Source organism: Emydura macquarii, unplaced genomic scaffold (assembly GCF_026122565.2).
Source record: "Emydura macquarii macquarii isolate MOO-44397 ecotype Brisbane River unplaced genomic scaffold, CSIRO-AGI_Emac_v2 contig_1876, whole genome shotgun sequence".
Taxonomy (NCBI): Eukaryota; Metazoa; Chordata; order Testudines; family Chelidae; genus Emydura; species Emydura macquarii.
In genome coordinates, this window is record NW_027132013.1 from 21115554 (window position 1) to 21134513 (window position 18960).

An 18960-nucleotide genomic window follows, 5' to 3' on the forward strand; every position below is an offset into this window, starting at 1 on the left:
CTAACACAGTATGCTGGGGAAGAGTCGATATGGCTTTTGTAAAGGGAAATCAAGCCTCATCAATCTATTCAAATTCTTTGAAGGAGTCAACAAGCATATGGACAAATGATCCAGTAGATATAGTGTACTTGGACTTCCTGAAAGCCTTTGACAAGGTCTGTCATCAAAGGCTCTTACGCAAACTAAGGAGTAATGGGATAAGAGGGAAGGCCCTCTCATGGATCAATAAGGAAGCAAAGGATAGGAATAAATGGTCAGCTTTCATAATGGAAAGAAGTAAATGGTGTATTCTTCAAGGATCTCTACTGAGACCTATGCTGTTCACAATTTTCATAAATGATCTGGAAAAAAGGGTTGAACAATGAGATGGCAAAATTTGGAGACTATACAAACTCAGTTAAGTTCAAAGCTGACTGAGAAAAGTTACGAAGAGTTCTCACAAAACTGGACGACTGGGCAACAAAATGGCTGTTAAAACAACGAGAGTTCTATGGCACTTTAAAGTCTAAGTGCCATAGAACTCTTGTTGGTTTTGCTGTATGCAGACTAACACGGCTACCCCTCTGGAACTCTTCTAAAATGGCAGTTGAAATTCATTGTTGAGAAATGCAAAGTAATGCGTATTGGAAAAAATAATCCCAACTATACCAAATGGTGGGGTATAAATTAGCTGTTACCAGACAAGAAAGAGATCTTGGAGTCATTGTGGATAGTTCTCTCCGTGATCAGTAGGGATAAAAAAGACTGACAGTATATTAGGAATTATTAGAAAAGGGATTGATAATAAGATAGAAAAGATAAATCCATGCTTCATCCACATCTGGAATACTGCTTGCAGTTCTCGTAGCCCCATCTTTGAAAAGATATATTAGAATTGGAAAAAGCAAGAGCAGGGCAACAAAAATGATTAGGGGTATGGAACAGCTTCCACGCAAAGAGAGATTAAAAAGAGTGGATCATTTCATTTTAGAAAACAGTCAACTAAGGGGAGTTATGATAGAGATCTATGAAATCATGAGTGGTGTGGAGAAAGTGAGTAGGGAAGTGTTATTTATCCCTTCACATAACTCAAGAACCAGGGGTCAACCAGTGAAATTAATAGACAGCAGGTAGAAGATGAACAAAAGGAAGTATAGCTGGGTTCAAAAAAGAATTAGATAAGTTCATGGAGGATAGGTCTATCGCTGAGTATTAGCCAAGATGGTGAGGGATGCAACGCTGTGCTCCAGTTGTCCCTAAATCTCTGACTGCCAGAAGCTGGACTGGATGACAAGGGATGGATCACTCGATAATTGGCCTGTACTGTTAATTTACTCTGAAGTCTCTGGCTCTGGCTACTGTTGGAAGACAAGATATTGGGCTAGAATAACCATTGGTCTGACCCAGCATGTAGTTCTTATGGGCATCAAAAAATAAAAAAACTTAAAAATCTTCCTTTCTTTTGCCCTCAGGTATCTTTTGCAGGCTACTTTCACAAATTTGTCCTATGAAATATCTGTACGGGAGTATAGTTATTCTTTGAATGATTGCACATGTCCATTCCCCTTCAAGTGTGTACACGTCTGGTGCACTAGTGTTGGAAATTTTTCCCTCAGCAGTACCCATCTGTATTTTTTCTAGTGCTGCTGTGCAATGGTATAAAGGCTGAAGCCACCTCCAAACCATCTGTTTCTTTTTACCACCTCTGATGATTTTCAGAGCATTCTACCTTGCTGTTGTAGGTGTTTCCCTTTTTCTTAGTGTTTTATTGTTCAATAATTGTTTTATAATCTTAATTTTCTATTAACGTTTCCTTTTTTACTAGTTTACTTAATGTATGCTTTGGTTCCCTCTGGATTTGGGTGCTGATGCCCAGGGCTAGGGCATGCCTTGGTCCCCAGGTTTCAAACCTTGCGATGCATGCAAGAAATCAGTGCCGGTCAGTGACCTGCACTGTGTGTGCCTGCAATGCTAGGAGAGGCTCACCATGGAGGCAGGCACCAAATCTGCAGAGACTTTAAACCAGAACTAAAAAAAGTCAGGGAAGTCAAACTAAGCATCTTAGTGAGACAGCCTTGTGCCCACCCTTGTAGTCTTCCTGTTTGGGGTAGGCACTCAACCTTCAGCAGCAGCAGTGAGAGAGTCTTCTAGTGCCAACATATGCCATGGCAAGCAGGCTTCACTGGGAGTCTAGCAGACACCTCGCCTGTCACCGATGGACACCGTCACTGATCTGCTGGCTACTAGAGTTCAACACCCAATACCATTGGTACCTGTAGATGCCTTGGTACCCCTTATATGCAAGCTGATTATGATTTCCCCAGTGTTGTCCTCTCTGAACTCCCAGCACCACTCTCTGGCACCAAGAGAGACATCTCTTCTCTGGCCAGATGAGTTGGAAGTGGGATCTTGCATGTCGTGGCTGCATCACATAAGCCTTCATTCTCCTCTGAGGGGTTTTCACCCCCAATATCTAGCAGAGCCTCTCCATTGTCTGGCTAGTAGGGAGACATCATTGGGAAGTAATTGGGCTCCAGTGCCATATCAGTGGCTATACTGGAACCCATGGGGTTTCCTGCTGTCTCCAGATCCTCTCTACACTCTCTTCCCTATATCCCTCCTCTCTGCCCCTCACAGTACTGAGCCCAGTACCGAAAATGGGGAACCTGCCTTAGTGAATTTCCACTTGGAGGGACGGGGCAAAGCTCCACCTCAGCCGGGTTTGGGTTCCTCCTCTGCATCCTCCAAGTAGTATCTGATGTTTCCTCACCTGCCCCAGACCATTACCTAGCCCACTAGGACCTCTTACAGAGGGTGGCTTCCTCCCTAGTTATACATGTGAGAAATAGTTCAGGAAAGCTCATGCAGCTTGGTTGATATATTGGGATTTGTGGGCTTTCTTGAGTGGTGTTCTGGAACCTACTGAAGTATATTGTGGCAACCTCCATCTTCCCTGCCTCCTACAGCATTAAATGGACTGAGCAGAGGTATCGTGTCCCCTTGCGGGGGTTTAAACACTTTTACATCCATCCCCTCTCCCTGTGAAGCAAACCTGCAGCAAGACCAACCCTGCTTTCTCAGCTGCCAAGACTCACCCCTCCAACAGAGCCAGCAGTGACTCCTCATTCAGACATGCTGCAGCAACTCAGCTGCATGGACTCATCGTGTAAGCAGAGCCTGTAGTGACTCAGTCCTCAGTGTGTGTCGACTTGCTGTTGCAGCCTTTGGCCAATAGTGTAGCATGGACTCAAAAAGAAAAAAAAACAGACCATTGGATCTGGTGCTGTTTGAGAGTCTTTGCAGACTGCAAGTATTCTAAGTTTTTATGGTTGGTGAATATTTGGATGGGAGATCTGCGCCCTCCAAGTGGTGATGCCACTTCTCAAAGGCAGCCTTGATGATGACTAGCAGCGCTTCATTGTAGATTTCATAGTTCCATTCTCTGGGACATAGCTTTTTGGAATAGATAGTGCCTAGATGAAGAATTTTCAGAGATCAATGCTGTTGTGACAGTACTGCCCCAGTGGCATAATTGGAAGTGTCTGCCTCAAAATGAAGGGCTTGGACAGTTCCAGGTCTCAGTTATAGGTGCAGGCATGAAGTTGCTTGAAAGCCCATTGGGCCTCAATCATCCAGAAAATGGCAGAATTCTTTCAGAGGAGTTGAGTAATTGAGGCCACTACTCAGGAGAATTCTTTGATGAACCTCCAGCAAAGTTTGCAAATCCCAGGAAGCACTGGATGTCATTGGTGATCTATGGTGGGGCCCAGTCCACAATGGTTGAAGCTTTCCACGGATCCATACTTGATCCCATTGGGCAAAATGACATAAACCCAGAAAATCAGCGGTGGTGTGGTCAAACTCAAATTTTTCTGTTTTGACATATAAGCTATTTTTCCTGAGGTATTCCAGCACTTGTTAGCTGTGCTGGTGGTTCAGAGACTGGTTTTCATCCAAGTAGATCACAATGAACTGGTCTAGGACATCTTGGAAGATATCTGTGAAATACTAGAATGTGGTTGGGGCATGGGAGAGAGGCTAAAGGGCATAACCAGGTATTCATACTGGCCATACCTGATGCAGAAGGCTGTCTTCCACTCGTTGCCCTCCTGGATGCAGACTAAGTTGTATGCACCACACAGATCAAGCTTGTTGAAGATCTTTGCCGTGCCAGCCTGTACTAGGAGCTTGTTGATCAGTGGGAAAGAGTATTTGTTCTTGATGATAATATTATTCAAGGCTCAATAATCATACAGAGGCAGTGTCCCATCCTCCTTTTTTACAAACAGGATAGGGGCTCCTGCAGGGGATTTGGAGGGCTGAATGAAGTTCTTGGCCAGATTTTCATCAAAGTAATCCCGTAGAGTTTTGAGCTTGTATTCTGATTATGGGTAAATGTGCCCAAAGGGGCTCTTTACCCCCAGATGAAGGTCTGTAGGGCAGTTGTAGTGTTAGTGTGGGGGTAGGACGTCAGCAGTCTTTTTATCGAACACACCTGCAAGATGGCTATATTTGGCCAGAATTAAGGAGCCAGTATTTCCTGAAGCTGATATACCACCAAACATGAAGGATGGTTTCCTAGGGGCAGGTTTTGTCGTCTTTCTGCAGGATTCTCCTAGGCACTGCAGCCAGCAAAACCCAGAGTCAAACCGTACCTCTCTGCCTGGGAAATGCTTGGATTGTGGATGGAGAACCAAGGGAAGCCCAATATGAGCTGAAAGTGCAGGGAAAGGATCTAGTTGAACTGCATGATTTTCTGGATGTACCCAGTCTCAACCTGGAGAGCTGCTGTCTGGTAGGAAACTGACCTGGAGGTCAGCATGTTAGTGTCAATAGTCTCCACCTGCTCTGGGACAAGCTTCCTCTGGAGGGGCAAGTGGTTAATTCAGGCAAAGGTCAGGTCCATAAAGTTGCTGGATGCCCTGGAGTTGATCAATGTGAACAGTGTACAGCTTACTTTGGGTGTAGCTGGAAACTGGAAGGGCAGAGCTTGGTTGCGGTTGTCCAATATTAATGAGGAGTAGATTAAGTCCTCAAAATGGCCAAACATAGTGTCAGCCTGTTCCGGGATGGGTGATGGCCAGTCTAAGACTTCTCCACATAGTAGACTGATAACCGGCCTCGTCTTTGTTTTATTGTCTGGGTACAAGGATGGCTGCATAAGGAACAGCAAGAGGTGCTGGTTAATAAACCCTTAAAACATTTAGCAGTTGCCATTGAACCACTCTGGTAAGTGGATTTCCTGACCATCCTCCAGGACTGTCACCATTGGTGGGCCCAATGGTTCTGTAGGGGTTTGGATTTGTGCTTGGAGGGTGGTGTTCTCGAACAGCTAGGCAGTTTGGTTTTGGAGTGTCTGGAATAGGGATGCCATCTCTGGACCACAGCATCCAGATGCTCCATCTAGGCCCATAGGTCTGGTACAGTGAGTCTTTGCAAACTTTCTGTTTCTGATTTTAAAAAAAAGTCAGCAAATTCCACTGAGTAGGTAAATGTTTCAATTGATGAATTGAAAAAACAGGATATTTCAGAAATCCTGGGTCACCAGCACATCTTATGGAAAACCATGATGCACAGGCATTTTAACTTTGCCTACATGTGCTTCTGCAAGTTAGTCTGTGCAACAGCGCTACTCAGCCAGGAGCCCTCCTGCTGCCTCACAGAGTTAGATCCTTGAGGATTCCAGCCTGCCCTTGACTCAGTTCCTGAGCCTGCCCCTAGCCTTGCATTAGCCTTGTTCCAACCTGCTTCAACCTTGTCAATGCTATACCCTAACCCTGCTCCAGCCCTGTTCTTGACCATCTCCAGCCCTGCAACTGCCTCTTGGCCCCCCAGAGTCTTGGACTGACTCCAGCTTGACTTCGACACTCAGCCTGCTTCCTGACTTTGACTACAATTCTGATTTGGCTTGTCCATGGACTCTGACACTGGTTCTGTCCCACAACCTGTCCTCTGACCCTGATTTCCATGCTGCCCTCAGCCTGATCCCAATCCCACATCTGGCTTTGACCACCACTCCAACCATCAGACCTGACCATTTAGAACCTAGAGCATGACACTTCCCCCATGTCTTTTGTGGTCTGAGATGTTAATGAAAGAGAGCACCAGGGTCAGTAGGTGTCTACTCCTAAATCAAAATATGCAAAGAAGCTTGATCTTTTTTTGACAGGAAAGATTATTCAACAATTGGGCTACAACTCCAGACTTGTAATAAGCAAACATTGCTGGGATGTTATGATTTCTCCCTCTGGGACAATCTTTTACAATTTTTAGAGAAGGACAGACAAGAGTTTCTCAGGATAGTGGATGTGGGAAAGTTCGTAGCCAGGACCTTGCTTCAGGCTACATTGGATGAGGCGGATTCTGCTGCCATTTGTCTAGCTTGTCATGCTTTTCTTCTCCACATCAAGGGAAATAATTTACTAGTTTACACACAATATGGTGGTGGTGATCTACACAAACAGACAGGAAGGGGATAGATTGACACTTCTGTGTCAAGAGACAATGCTTCTTTGGGAGTCTTGCATCACCAACTCAATCAATCTCAAAGCCCTCCCACCTTCCAGGTATCCAGAACAGTCTGGCAGACCAATTGAGCAGATCTTTCACCAGTCACCATGACTGGTCTTTACATCCAGATATAGTCAGATACATTTTCTAAATCAGGGGTGTTCCTGACATAAAGCTGTTTGCAACAGGAAATGTCATCAGTTTTGTTCATGAGCAGGTCACGGTCCAGGGTCTATGATGGATGCTTTCTTGTTGCCCTGGAAAGACAGTCTTGTGTATGCTTACCCTCTAGTTCTGCTTCCACCCAGAGTGTTAAAAATCAAATAGGACCATGCTCACATGATACTCATAGCACTGGCATGACAGGTTTTCCATTCTGCTGACCCTCTCAACCACGATTGTACTGACATTTCTAACAGACCCAGACCTGATCTCACAGGACCACGAATCCATCCCAATATGAAAGCCTTTCACCTTGTGGCCTGGATGCTCTTTGGCTAACATCTCAGGAGATCTGTTCTAGGGATGTGCAAAACGTCCACTTGAATATTAGAAAACCATCTACTAGGTACACGTATCTGTTAAGTGGAAAAGTCTCCTGGTTTCAGCAAAAAGGTTTTCTCCCGTCAAGGTTCTGATACAATATGTGCTGGCCTATTTGTTATACCTGAAGTAGTAAGGTCTTGTCCTTAGTTCCATCAGAGTGCATCTAGCTGCTGTCTTGAATTCCTACCATTAGACTGACAATCACCCACTTTTCTCCAGTCCCATTTCTCTCAGGTTTTTGAAGGGTCTGGACCCCAAGCAGAAGGTCCTATTTCTCCTTTGGACTTACACCTAGTGTTAGCAAAGCCTAATGGGTCCTCCTTTTGAAGCAAAGAACAGTGGTTCAATCTTTCAATTAAGGTAGCATTTTTTATGGCAATTACCTCTGCAAGCAGAGTAGGAGAATTGTGAGCCCTGGTATATAATCCACTATATACAATCTTCTACAACATAGTTTCTCAACCTGTGGTACGCGTATCCTCTGGGGGTACGCAAGACACAGGCGGGGGTTACTTGGGGGAAAAACAGAGAGAAGGGGAGGCAGGAAGCAGCTGCCGACTTCTGGGGAAGCCTGGCAGCAGCAGCCCACTTCCCACCCAGTCCCAGCTCCTAACTGGGAGATGTGATGCAGCCCCCAGCGTCTGGGGAAGGCGGGTGACCATCCCCCCACTTTCCGCCCAGTCACAGCTCCCAGCTGGGAGGTGGGCGGCAGGCACCACAGTCCCGGGATGTAGCCATCTGCTTCCCTCCTGGTCCCAGCTGAGAGGCAGGCAGCAGCCGTCAGCTTTTTGAGAAGGCACTTGGCAGCCACCGGCTTCCCGCCAGGTCACAGCTCCCAGCTTCTGGGGGAGGTGGGCGGCAGCCGCCCACTTCCTGCCAGGTCACAGCTCCCAGCTGGGAGGTGGGCGGCAGCTGCTAGCTTCTGGGGGAGGTAGGTGGCAGCCGCCCGCCTGCTGCTGGGTCCCAGCTCCCAGGTGAGAGCCTGGTGGCAGCTTCCTGCGTCTCCGCAGCTGGGTGGCAGCCACCCACGCCCGGCTCCAAGCCGAGGGACAACCTCCAGTGCCCTGGCTTGAAGACTGGCAGCAGCTGCCTGCCCACATCCCTGGGTTCCAGCTGGTGTGGAAGCCTCCTCTGCTCACCTTGGAGTGGGTGGCAGCCAGGCAGCAGCCACTTACAACTTGCTCAGGTGGCAGTACCCCTCTCTGGCTCAAATCCCAGTGCCCAGAAAACTTGTCAATTTCACTGCTCTTCACTATGACAGCCCCAGATTTTACCAGTTACCCTCTTTTCCTGTCTCTCTCGCTCCCTCCTCCTCTCAAATCTATGGCAAAAAATTTGCTGTGGCACTTTGTTCCCCAGCATTGGCCAACATCACCTCTAGCCCAGGTACGTACTTGAGTTGTGCACCCTTGGTGTAAAGGTGGTAACCCTACCCACACTAGATCTGACATCTGTCATATCACGGCCTTATATGCTCAGCCCTTCTTCCAACATGGCTTCCATTAGTCTGTAAATATAAAATCCCGTGGAAAATTGAGTGTTGGAGTACTTATTAAAATTTTCAGAAGTTAGGGGGTACTTGCTACTTAAATGGTTGAGAAACACTGTTCTACAAGAACAAAGTATACCTATGCCCTCATCTGAAATTTCTCACTATAGTGGTTTTGTACTTTCACATCAATCAGGCAGTTTTCTTACCGAGTGTCTTCCTTAAACCTCATGCTCATAAGAATGGGGACAGATTTGACACCATGGTGTTGGGAGATTGTTAGCATTTTACTTAGGATTAAACCGTTTATGTCATCGTCACAACTTCTTCATGGAGGCTGTGGACAGAATGAAGTGTCTTCGAGTCTCATTCCAAAGAGTCTTATCATGGATTTCCTCCTGTATACATTTGTGCTACAACATGGCCAATGTAACTCTGCTCCGGATCAGGATGCTAGCATATTCAACAAAATCACATGCAGTCTCTGCAGCCTTTCTAACTCATGTGCCTATATGGGACATTTGTAGAGCTGCAATTTGGTCTTCAGTGCATGCATTTGCTTCTCATATAAAATCTCCCAATAGTTTAGAGATGATGCCAGATTTGGGTGTGTGGTCTTTCAGTCATTATTCAGAAAAATTCTGATCCCACCTCCGAATTGAACTGCTTGTGAGTCACTTGAAGTGGAATAGACATGTGCAGTAACTCAAAGAAGCAAAAACGGTTACTAACCTGTTCTGTAACTGATGCTCTTTTAGATGTGTTGCTCATGGCCATTCCACAACCCACCTTCCCCTCTGTGGTAAGAAGGAACTGAAGGGGATAGAAGGTGGCTCCATCTTTTTGTACCATTCTGCAACAGCAGCAGGCAGCAGAGGGGCATGCAACATCCTCATGGGTACCACTGAGGGAAAATATCTCTGACACTGGTGCACTGGGTGCACACATCTGAAGTGGAATTGGCATGTGCAACACATCTTGAAGAACGAGTTGCAGAACAGTTTAGTAACTGTTTTTCTGCATGAGTGAATCAGAAGTGTATTTTTAACCTTAATGTTTTCCTTTTTATGGCCTCCTGGCAGGAGAAAGATATGTGCCTGGAGTGAGTGCTGTGACAAGAGAGGAAATTACCATGAGAGAAATCATTCATCTGCTCTGCATTGAACCAATGGCTCACAGTGCTATTGCCAAATCTTTGCCTGAGAATGTGAGTCTTTTTTTGCTTCCTTCCCTCTTCTTTCCCTTCCCCACTTCCTGTTTCTTTAGGTGAAATTGTTTTACTTTTTCTTTTCATGGATACTACAGATTTTGGTTTTGTATTTACATTGAAGTATGACTAACAAGGGGGGGAAATACACATCTTACTGAACTAAATGCATGGTGCTCTTCAAGGAAAATTATTAACAGTCCACTGTTACATATGAGTGTGTCCGTGTCCCCTTCAGACTGGCAGCCTGCAGCCAAGTACATCCTAGAACCAGCTATTGTCCTAGTATAATATACACATTCATAATGTGGTTCTAATTGGAAAAACTACTGTAGAAGGATTGCACTTTGTTACTCAGGGAGTGGAACTTTTGAGTTTATTCTGAGTGGTCGCTTATGACTCCAAAGACAAATATTTTTAAATTTATTTCTTCTGTTGGCCCTGCAGAGCCACTGCAGCAGAAAGAGGGGGAGTCAGACTTATTCCATCTCGTGCATCAACAATATTTACTAAATTCTAATTAGTTACCCTTGTGCAGATCCATTGAAAACAATTCCACGGGTATAGTTGAAAGTATAGCTAGTTCTGCAGAAAAATTTACTTCTAATAAAGCACTAGATGGAAAGAATCCAGTTTAGCTGTCATGGCCCAGACTGATTTTATAGGGCTGGCCATTAGGAAAAAAACAACAACCCTCATTTCATTTTCAAACTTAGCATATTATGAAAATTATTGTAAAGCTTAAACAGAATACACTGATGCCATTTTTAGAGACTAATCTTTCAGAATAGTACCCCAATTAAAAACTGTGTAGCCTGCCTTCCCTTTTTAGTGAGGTGAAAAATTGCTCAGTGGATAAGGCACAGCTCTGAAACCAATAATGCCTGATGATAGTTCAGTGAGCAAAGGAATAATGATGTTTTCTCTTGGGCATCTTTTTACATTTCCCATTCCAGGGGTAGGTAGGCTTTCCTTCTCACCAAATTTGTAATTTGAATACCTGCATTTTGGATGACTGACTGACAAAATAATGAATCCTTAGGTTAAATATGGAATTGATCTAGATGGCTTTTCATACTTTACCATACAAACTGTCAGTGTGTTTTTGTTGCATCAATGGTGTGTTTAACAAGTGATCAATCTGAGATGGTTTTATTAGAGTAGATAGTCTGGTATAGATTCTGATACTTGTAGGTTAATCTTGCATGTAATGAACTCTCATATTTTAGTCATAATATTCTTGTTTGTATCCTAATACTGTAGTATATTTGTGTATCTAAAAATATATTATGTGTTAAATGTTTTAACAGGAAAACAATGAAACTGGCTTGGAAAAAGTAATCAACAAAGTGGCCATATTCAAGTAAGCTCTTAATACTGTTTTATAGATAACATTCAGATAAAGGGATGAGGGCTCTAAGGATACGTTAGTACTGTAATAAAAAACCCTCGGCACTGAGTCTTAGAGTCCAGGTAAATTGACGTGAGCACATGGGGCTTGGGATGCGGGGCTAAAATTTGCAGTGTTGGCACTTGGGCTGGAGCCCAGGCACTGAGACCCACCCCATTTATGGGGTTTCAGAGCCTGGGCTCCAGCCCGAGCCCAAACGTCTACACTGCAGTTTTAGCCCCATGAGCCTGAGTCAGCTGACTTGAGCCAGCTGTGACTGTGATGCTGTTCTTTTGTTGCAGTGTAGACATACCCTTAGGCTCTGGGTCATGCTACACAATCTCCTCTCAGATATCTTTTTGTAAGCTTGAAATACATTTGCTTTCATTTGTGCATAGAAAAGTAAAGTGTAAAATAGGGCTATAGAAGGCCTGAGGCTTTTTTCAAATTCAGTTTGAGAACTCCTGGAGTCCCACATACTAATGGGGGAGATTTGCAAAAACTCACTTTCTTTCATGATAGTTGGGCACCGCTACCTGCCCTTTTTACCTTTTGGAAATCTCTCCTAATGTTTGGTTTAGACTGCTCTTTACTTGCTTACTTGCTTTTCTACCAGAAAACTGTTGACTACTGGCCGTAGATAGAAAAGATCCTTTTCATAGGCAACCTGGAAAACCATCACTTACAGTACTTTGACATCTGAATTGTTTTTGGTCAGTTACGATTTTGTCAAAAAAACCCAAACCCCACAACAAAAACATGCAACTTCAATTGCATATAGAAATAGTCTCCCTTATTCTGAATTGCTTGTGGCTTGCTCTGTTTACATTTAATCAAAGGGAACCATAGACATAGCTAGTGTTTTTGTTTTGTGGGTAGGATGGGGTTCACTAAATGGTCTCTTCTTTTTACTTCACTGGGATGTGTATAATTATGTTATTTAGATTCAGATCTAGCTTGAAAAGGAACTGGTGATTTTATACAGTGAGGCACAATGCAGGCCAAATGCACCTAAAATTCTAGGTGAAAGTCTTACATAAGAATGGCCATACTGGGTCAGACCAATGGTCCATCTAGCACAGTATCCTGTTTTCTGACAGTGGCCAATGCGAGGTGCTTCAGAGGGAATGAATAGATCAGGTAACCATCAAGTGATCCATCCCATCAGCCATTCTCAGCCTCTGGCAAACTGCAATCTCTCCCTATCATGGCTAATAGCCATTGAAGGACCTATCCTCCATTAAGTAGTTCTTTTTGAACCCCATTATAGTCTTGGCCTTCACAACAACATCTTCTGGCAAGGAGTCCCACAGGTTGACTATGTATTGTGTGAAGAAATACTTTCTTTTGCTTGTTTTAAACTTGCTGCTATTAATTTCATTTGGTGACCCTATTTTTTGTATTATGAAAAGGAGTAAATAACACTTCTGTATTTACTTTCTCCACACCTGTCATGATTTTATAGACTTCTATCATCTCCCCCCAGTCATCTCTTTTCCAAGCTGAAAAGTCCCAGTCTTATTAATCTCTCCTCATATGGAAGCTTTTCCATACCCCTAATAATTTTAGTTGCCCTTTTTTGTACCTTTTCCAATAAATCTTTTTTTGAGATGAGGCGACCAGATCTGCATGCAGTATTCAAGATGTGGGCATACCTTGGATTTATAAAGAGGCAATATGATATTTTCTGTCTTATCTATCCCTTTCCTAATGATTCCCAATGTTCTATTAGCTTTTTGAACTGCTGCTGTACATTGAGTGGATGTTTTCAGGGAACTATCCACAATGACTTGAAGATCTTTTTTGAGTGGTAATAGCTAATTTAGACCCCATCATTTTTATGTTTAGTTGGGATGATGTTTTCCAGTGTGTTTACTTTGCATTTATTGACATGGAGTTTCATCTGCTATTTTGTTACTCAGTCTCCCTGTTTTGTGAGATGCCTTTGTAACTCTGCTTTGGACTTAACTATCTTTAGTTTTGTATCCTCTACAAATTTTGCCATTTCACTGTTTACCCCTTTTTCCAGATCATTTAAGAATATGCTGAACATTACTGGTCCCAGTACAGACCCCTGGGAGACACAAATATTTACCTCTCTCCATTCTGAAAACTGACCATTTATTCCTACCATTTTCCCCCCTATTTTTTAACCAGTTACTGATCAAGGGAGGACCTTTCCTCTTATCTCATAACCGCTTACTTTGCTTAAGACCCTTTGGTGAGGGACCTTTTCAAATGCTTTCTGAAAATCTAAATACACTATATCCACTGGATCACCCTTGTCCACATGCTTGTTGACCCCCTCAAAGAATTCTACTAATTGGTGAGGCATGATTTCCCTTTACAGAAACCAAGTCTCAATTCAGCTATGAATAATTTTCCTGGTTCCATGTGCCAGAGACACTTGTGTAATGGGCAGGATCCATAGGAAAGTGCATTTCTGTTGGTTAAAAACTGGTAACTGAATTCCTTATGCATTTTGTAATTTAATGAAGTTGCTGTCCTCGTTTAAATATGCAGAGCCAGGTCTCATTGTGTTCCATTTCACTCTTAACATTTCCTTAGGCAGCAATTGCATTACTTGTTTCTTGTGCTATAAGTAAACACTGAGGATATGTTGTTCAGCTGTATACTGTAAATGCTTTTTATAGGAAACCGGGTGTGTCAGGCCATGGAGTTTATGAATTGAAGGATGAATGCATGAAAGAGTTCAATCTGTTCTTTTATCACTATACTAAGACCCAGCACAGCAAGGTAGGCAATTTGAAGGGTAGGGGAGAACACACACTTTTTCTGTGCCTAAACATACCTGGTGAAATGGAAGAGATGTAATGGAGTAGGATGTTAGTATGCTTAATAATACATCTCTGATTTATTTCTTTTAATGTATTCTACTTAACCCTAGAACCATGCTCATAGTGAAGCTAACTTTTGTTCATTTGGTAGAAGAGAGAGTGAAGATGTTTTTGATGCAACAAGAACTGTTCTTCTGTAATTAAGCTGCAGAAAGCTACCATTAATCTTTAGTATGACATTCAAATTCACAAACACAACTCTGCTAATACACAAAGATAGCCTTGATAATCTCAGCTCCTGTGCAACACCAGAAAATATTAATATGGGGGTTTTTGGTGTATGTTAGGAGATCAAGATACCAGGTCAAAAAAAAAAGACAAAATACTAGCTCCCCCCAAATGGGAAGAAGCATAATGTGTCCCTAAATAAATGTGCATAGTTCCACAGTGCACTTAAAAGGGTGGGTTTTTTGTTTGTTTGTTTGTTTGTTTTTTTTAAATACTATATACTCTGGGCAAAGTGAAGTGATTATGTTGCTTATTTGTAACATAATACAAGTCAAAGCAGATCTTTACAATTTAAAAAAAAACGTTTTTCTGTAGAGTTCCCTGGATGAGCAATATTGTATTAAAGTAAAAAAGCAAACAAACCCCAAAACAAAAAAGCTAATATAAATTTGGAAAATATATTCAATGCAGTTATCCATAAAGATATTTTGTTAGATGAACAGCTATCTTCAAGAGGTTTTTTTTTTTCCCCCCTTTGAAATGTGCAGAGCAGTGTCCAGTAACAACACATTTTTTTACATTGTTGTAATTGGGGAGAGTCTAAATGCATAGGCTCTTTTTGAAAAAATTGACTTCCACATAGACGTATACAAGAGAATGTTGAATTTGCACTTATATGAATGGATAGGTATTATATGCAGAACTTCATAATTGTAGTTTTCCACATGCTGTTATAAAATGTATCGAGAAAAGTTACTTATCTCTACTACAGGTTTACTATAGTGTTTGCACTGTTTTTTTATTATCCAGGCCCACAACATGTTTTCATATGCTGATGTATTATACAGTATGGGTCTGGAGCGTCAAAGTAAATCTCAGTGGATTATACATCTTTCTACATTTGTTAGTCTAGTGTCCCTGATGGATTCACTCAAGAATCCTCCAGTGCTATTGGTACAATAACTTAAGGCCCACTTTCTTACAGGCTGAACATATGCAGAAGAAGAGAAGAAAACAAGAAAACAGAGATGAAGGTAAAAGGTTGGATTGGGTGACAGAGCAAGTGCAATGGTTCAGTGCACCAGTCTCCTTTGCGCTTATAAAATAAAAACTTCGGTATGTGGCTCAGAGATTGATAATGGAATAGAAATCGTATTGAATCCAAGGTGACAGGTTGGAAATAGACCTAGATCTTTAGTGACCATAACTTGTTACCCACCTGACATTTTTTAAACAGTTGTGGGGATTCTCAGTTTAGTTTCTACTGGACAGATATTCACACATACAACCCACTATCCAAACAGGCTCATTTGTTGACAATCTGAGAGACCAAGGAGACAAAAGTAATCTTTCTCCCTTTATAGGTGGTTCTTCTGGAATAGGGTTGGGTGGGGTAGTGCAGGGAAGATTGCACTGGTGCTACCAATGCTGTACCTGTTCTATGAATGACTTCATTTAAAAATATTGTAAATCTGGCATCTTTCACAATCAATCAATTCACTTTAAAAGTCACAAACTACATGTACCAGAAACTTAGAGATAAGACTATAATGTTTCAGTTGTAACACAACTCTTACCCCTTTTTTTTTAGCTTCCATTTTTCTTCCACAATTACTATTCAAGTCATGAACTGTAATTGAAGAGTTTTGGGAAAAATGGTGCACCTGGCAGTTATGTGCATATGAACAATTTAATTAAATTTAAGACTGAGGTCTTGTCCACCGCTGTTTATTCCAATATAGTAGTCAAATGTTGTTTGTGTAATTATTCTCTCCCTAAATTATCCCTGAGTTTTCAGTTGGATACACTAGACTTCACTTTCCATTCTAAACTGTAGTTTAATGTTGTGTACTATTAAGCAGTGCTGCAGAGTTCTATGTCAGATGTGTATTGAATTATTTCTTAGGAAATTTTATAATGTGCTTTGGGAGCCTTTCAACTGAAAAATGCTGAATTGAAGAAAAGTAAGCTGACACTTGTTTAAAGGGACACAGTCGACTTGGAAATTGCATTCTGTCTGAATTTTGTGTCTCCTTTGGTTACAAGTAACACCCAAAATTACTGTAACTGGAAAGTCAGTGAAGAGAAAATTCTGTGGGTTTTTTCAGTTTGTTTACTTTGTACATTGACCACATTTACATAGTTTTTCTCTCCTCCCTCCCCAGGAGTGCGGGAAAAACAATTATACGTTTTTGTAAGATTTTTTTAAGTCATAACTTTTAAATAGTGCCCTGTCACACTGGATTTCATGTAAATTGGGCAGTTCAATTAAATACTAAGTTGTTAATGTCTTTAAGGTAATATGTATTCCTTCACTGGCACATGAGAGGTTCTGTTTAGTGCTTTGCATGCAAATTTCTACTATAAAAATTTGATGTTACTGTAATATTTGACATAAGCAAAGGAACTGAAGAACTGTACTGTTCTGTATACCATATTGCTGCTTCTGACAAACTGAAATATTCTGGCTCTCAGCTTTATTGAAAGACCAATAAGCACATGTTTTTAAAACTTTGTAAACTACCCTTTATAAAACTCAGGATATATGAAAGCTTGAGAGACCATGCAAAATATTTAAAGCCTTCAAAAGTCCAGAGCTGTGCTTTCTAAGCACCTGCAACTGCTTGTGTCTCATGCACTCACTTTTCAGGCATGGTATTTTACATACAAACTAAAAGGTAATGGTAAAAACTTTGTTGAAAAGGCTAGTGAGTGAGGTGGGAAATTGCTCACTGACTGAAATATACTGACTTTCTTTCCCCCCACTTGGTAACAGTGTAAACCTGGGTGTTTTTTTTTTTTTCTTTTTAAGTGTAAACCTGTTGTCTCCACTTCCTGCTCAGTCTGGTAGGAAATATTAGGAAGTTAATATGTCTGCATGTGACTTTTCTAGCACTGCCACCTCCTCCCCCTCCTGAATTCAGCCCAGCGTTCAGCAATGTGGTGAAAGTTCTGAACTGTGATATCATGATGCATATCTTCAGGACCATCCTTCAAAGGGCAGTACAACTGGAGACTCACTTATGGACTGAAGCTATGATCCAGATGGTATGGATTACATTAGTGTTTTCCCTCTTAATTATTTGTGTTAACTATTGACTGTAAAACATTCTCGTGTGTGTGTGTGTGTGTGTGTGTGTGTGTGTGTGTGTATAAGCACACTGCAGTAAACTGTAATCTTGCATATCTCTTGAACATTAGCATAATGTTCTAGATTTGATTTGAAAGTCTTTCTACAGTACATCTTAATTAAATGGCACTGGATGACACTTCAAAGTCAGTTATTTTTGGTGTTTGGTAGATAAGCACAGGCTTAGTAAACAACCTGACTTTTTTCTCCCTTACAGTATTACAGGTTTCAGTATATTTTACAGCTTTATTTAAAAAAGGCACATTATGTTAATGTTTCCAACTTATAAATGTGGTTAACCAATATTTGAATTGAAAGAAAGGGACCTCTTCGGGACAAAAGTCTGTTTTTTTTAATAAATTTTACTGATCCAGTAAAAGGTTTCCCATTATCTGCCTCCTCCACTATAAACTGTAAATGTAATTTGTAGTAGTAATAAGCACTTTGCGAAAATAAGATTGCAGTTTCTTAACTTGAAGTGTCTATCAGTCTTGCCTCTTGCAGTTCCTTAATATGTTGTCTCATAGCTGAAAGCTGTTTCAAGACAGTTGCATTTTCTGGTTTTCTTACTTACAACTGCATGTAAAAATATAAGCTAGTTAAAGAAGCAATCTGGAATAACTTGGCCCTGTAATATTGCTACTGATACAAATATTATGGAAAATACCCACTTCATTACAATGTATGACCCCTGTGTGCGCCTCAGTTTTCCTTGTATTCTGCATTATTACCAGTGGGTGGAAAGGACTGTTTACTCTGAGGACAGGCCAAGAGTTATGGTATGTATGTTGCCTAGCTGTCTGAGCCTGGATGGGTCATTTTAAAAAAGGACTGGCTGAGGCTGACCCAATATCTGTGAAGGATCTGAGAAAACAATGACAAATCTAGTCACTAGGGCATTGACACTGAGCAACCAATGACCCCGAGGGCGATAGATTTCTCCACTTCTCAGCAGGGAAGTGAGCACAATACCTCCCCAGCTCGAGAACAAAGGAATGGAAAGGTGTGAGGTGGGGGGGGATAAAAGTTGGTTGCTGGAAGGAGTCAGGGGTCTCTCACCTGGGAACTGACCAAGGAGGTCAGAGACAGAGAGACAACGTGAACAATGGGGTTCACTACAGTTGGCTGGGCTATAGGCTAACCAGAATGGACTTGGGCTATGCTTTAACTTTCCTTTCTCTATGCTAACCTAAGGACTTCCTGTGTTGTGTTTTCAGCTGACTAATAAACCCTACTGTTTTAACAATGCTGTTTGAGCGTCACTGCAAATGCTTTGAGGTACATTAATTCCTGAGGAGTGTACAAGTCTCTGTCAGGAGCCTGTCTCAGTTGGACTCGCTGAACAGAGCTCATGGTATGAAGCAGGATTGCTGGAATCCCAGAGGTTCACTCTAAGGAGTCAGTGAGGTCGTATGGTCTACACTGTGCAGGAAGAAGGAGACCTCTTGGGGGCCTGGCACGCTGTGAAGGGTGAGACAGTCCCAAAGCTGGGAATGTAGTGCTGATCCTTTGCATTCGTGACCTATATAGACCTGCAGCAGCAAAAGTGCAAAGCTTGTACATGGTTGATGTGAAACATATAAGAATCAACTAAGTTTAATGCAAGTAACAAGAAGGGGCTGTGCTTAGTTAAGGACACTTGCATATTCTGTGTATGGTTATTGCATCGTCTGTGTGAGATCC

At 42.1% G+C, this 18960-nt stretch overlaps 1 protein-coding gene across 2 annotated transcripts in view; it reads left to right on the forward strand.

Moving 5' to 3' along the window:
- Positions 1-18960, forward strand: part of UBR1 (ubiquitin protein ligase E3 component n-recognin 1) — a 144322-nt gene that overhangs the window by 60197 nt on the left and 65165 nt on the right. For both annotated transcript variants that reach the window (XM_067557899.1, XM_067557900.1), the window contains exons 21-25: positions 9607-9731; positions 11042-11094; positions 13776-13878; positions 15133-15181; positions 17041-17195. In XM_067557899.1, the coding sequence (XP_067414000.1) occupies positions 9607-9731; positions 11042-11094; positions 13776-13878; positions 15133-15181; positions 17041-17195 (485 nt within the window). The remainder of the gene's footprint in view (positions 1-9606; positions 9732-11041; positions 11095-13775; positions 13879-15132; positions 15182-17040; positions 17196-18960) is intronic.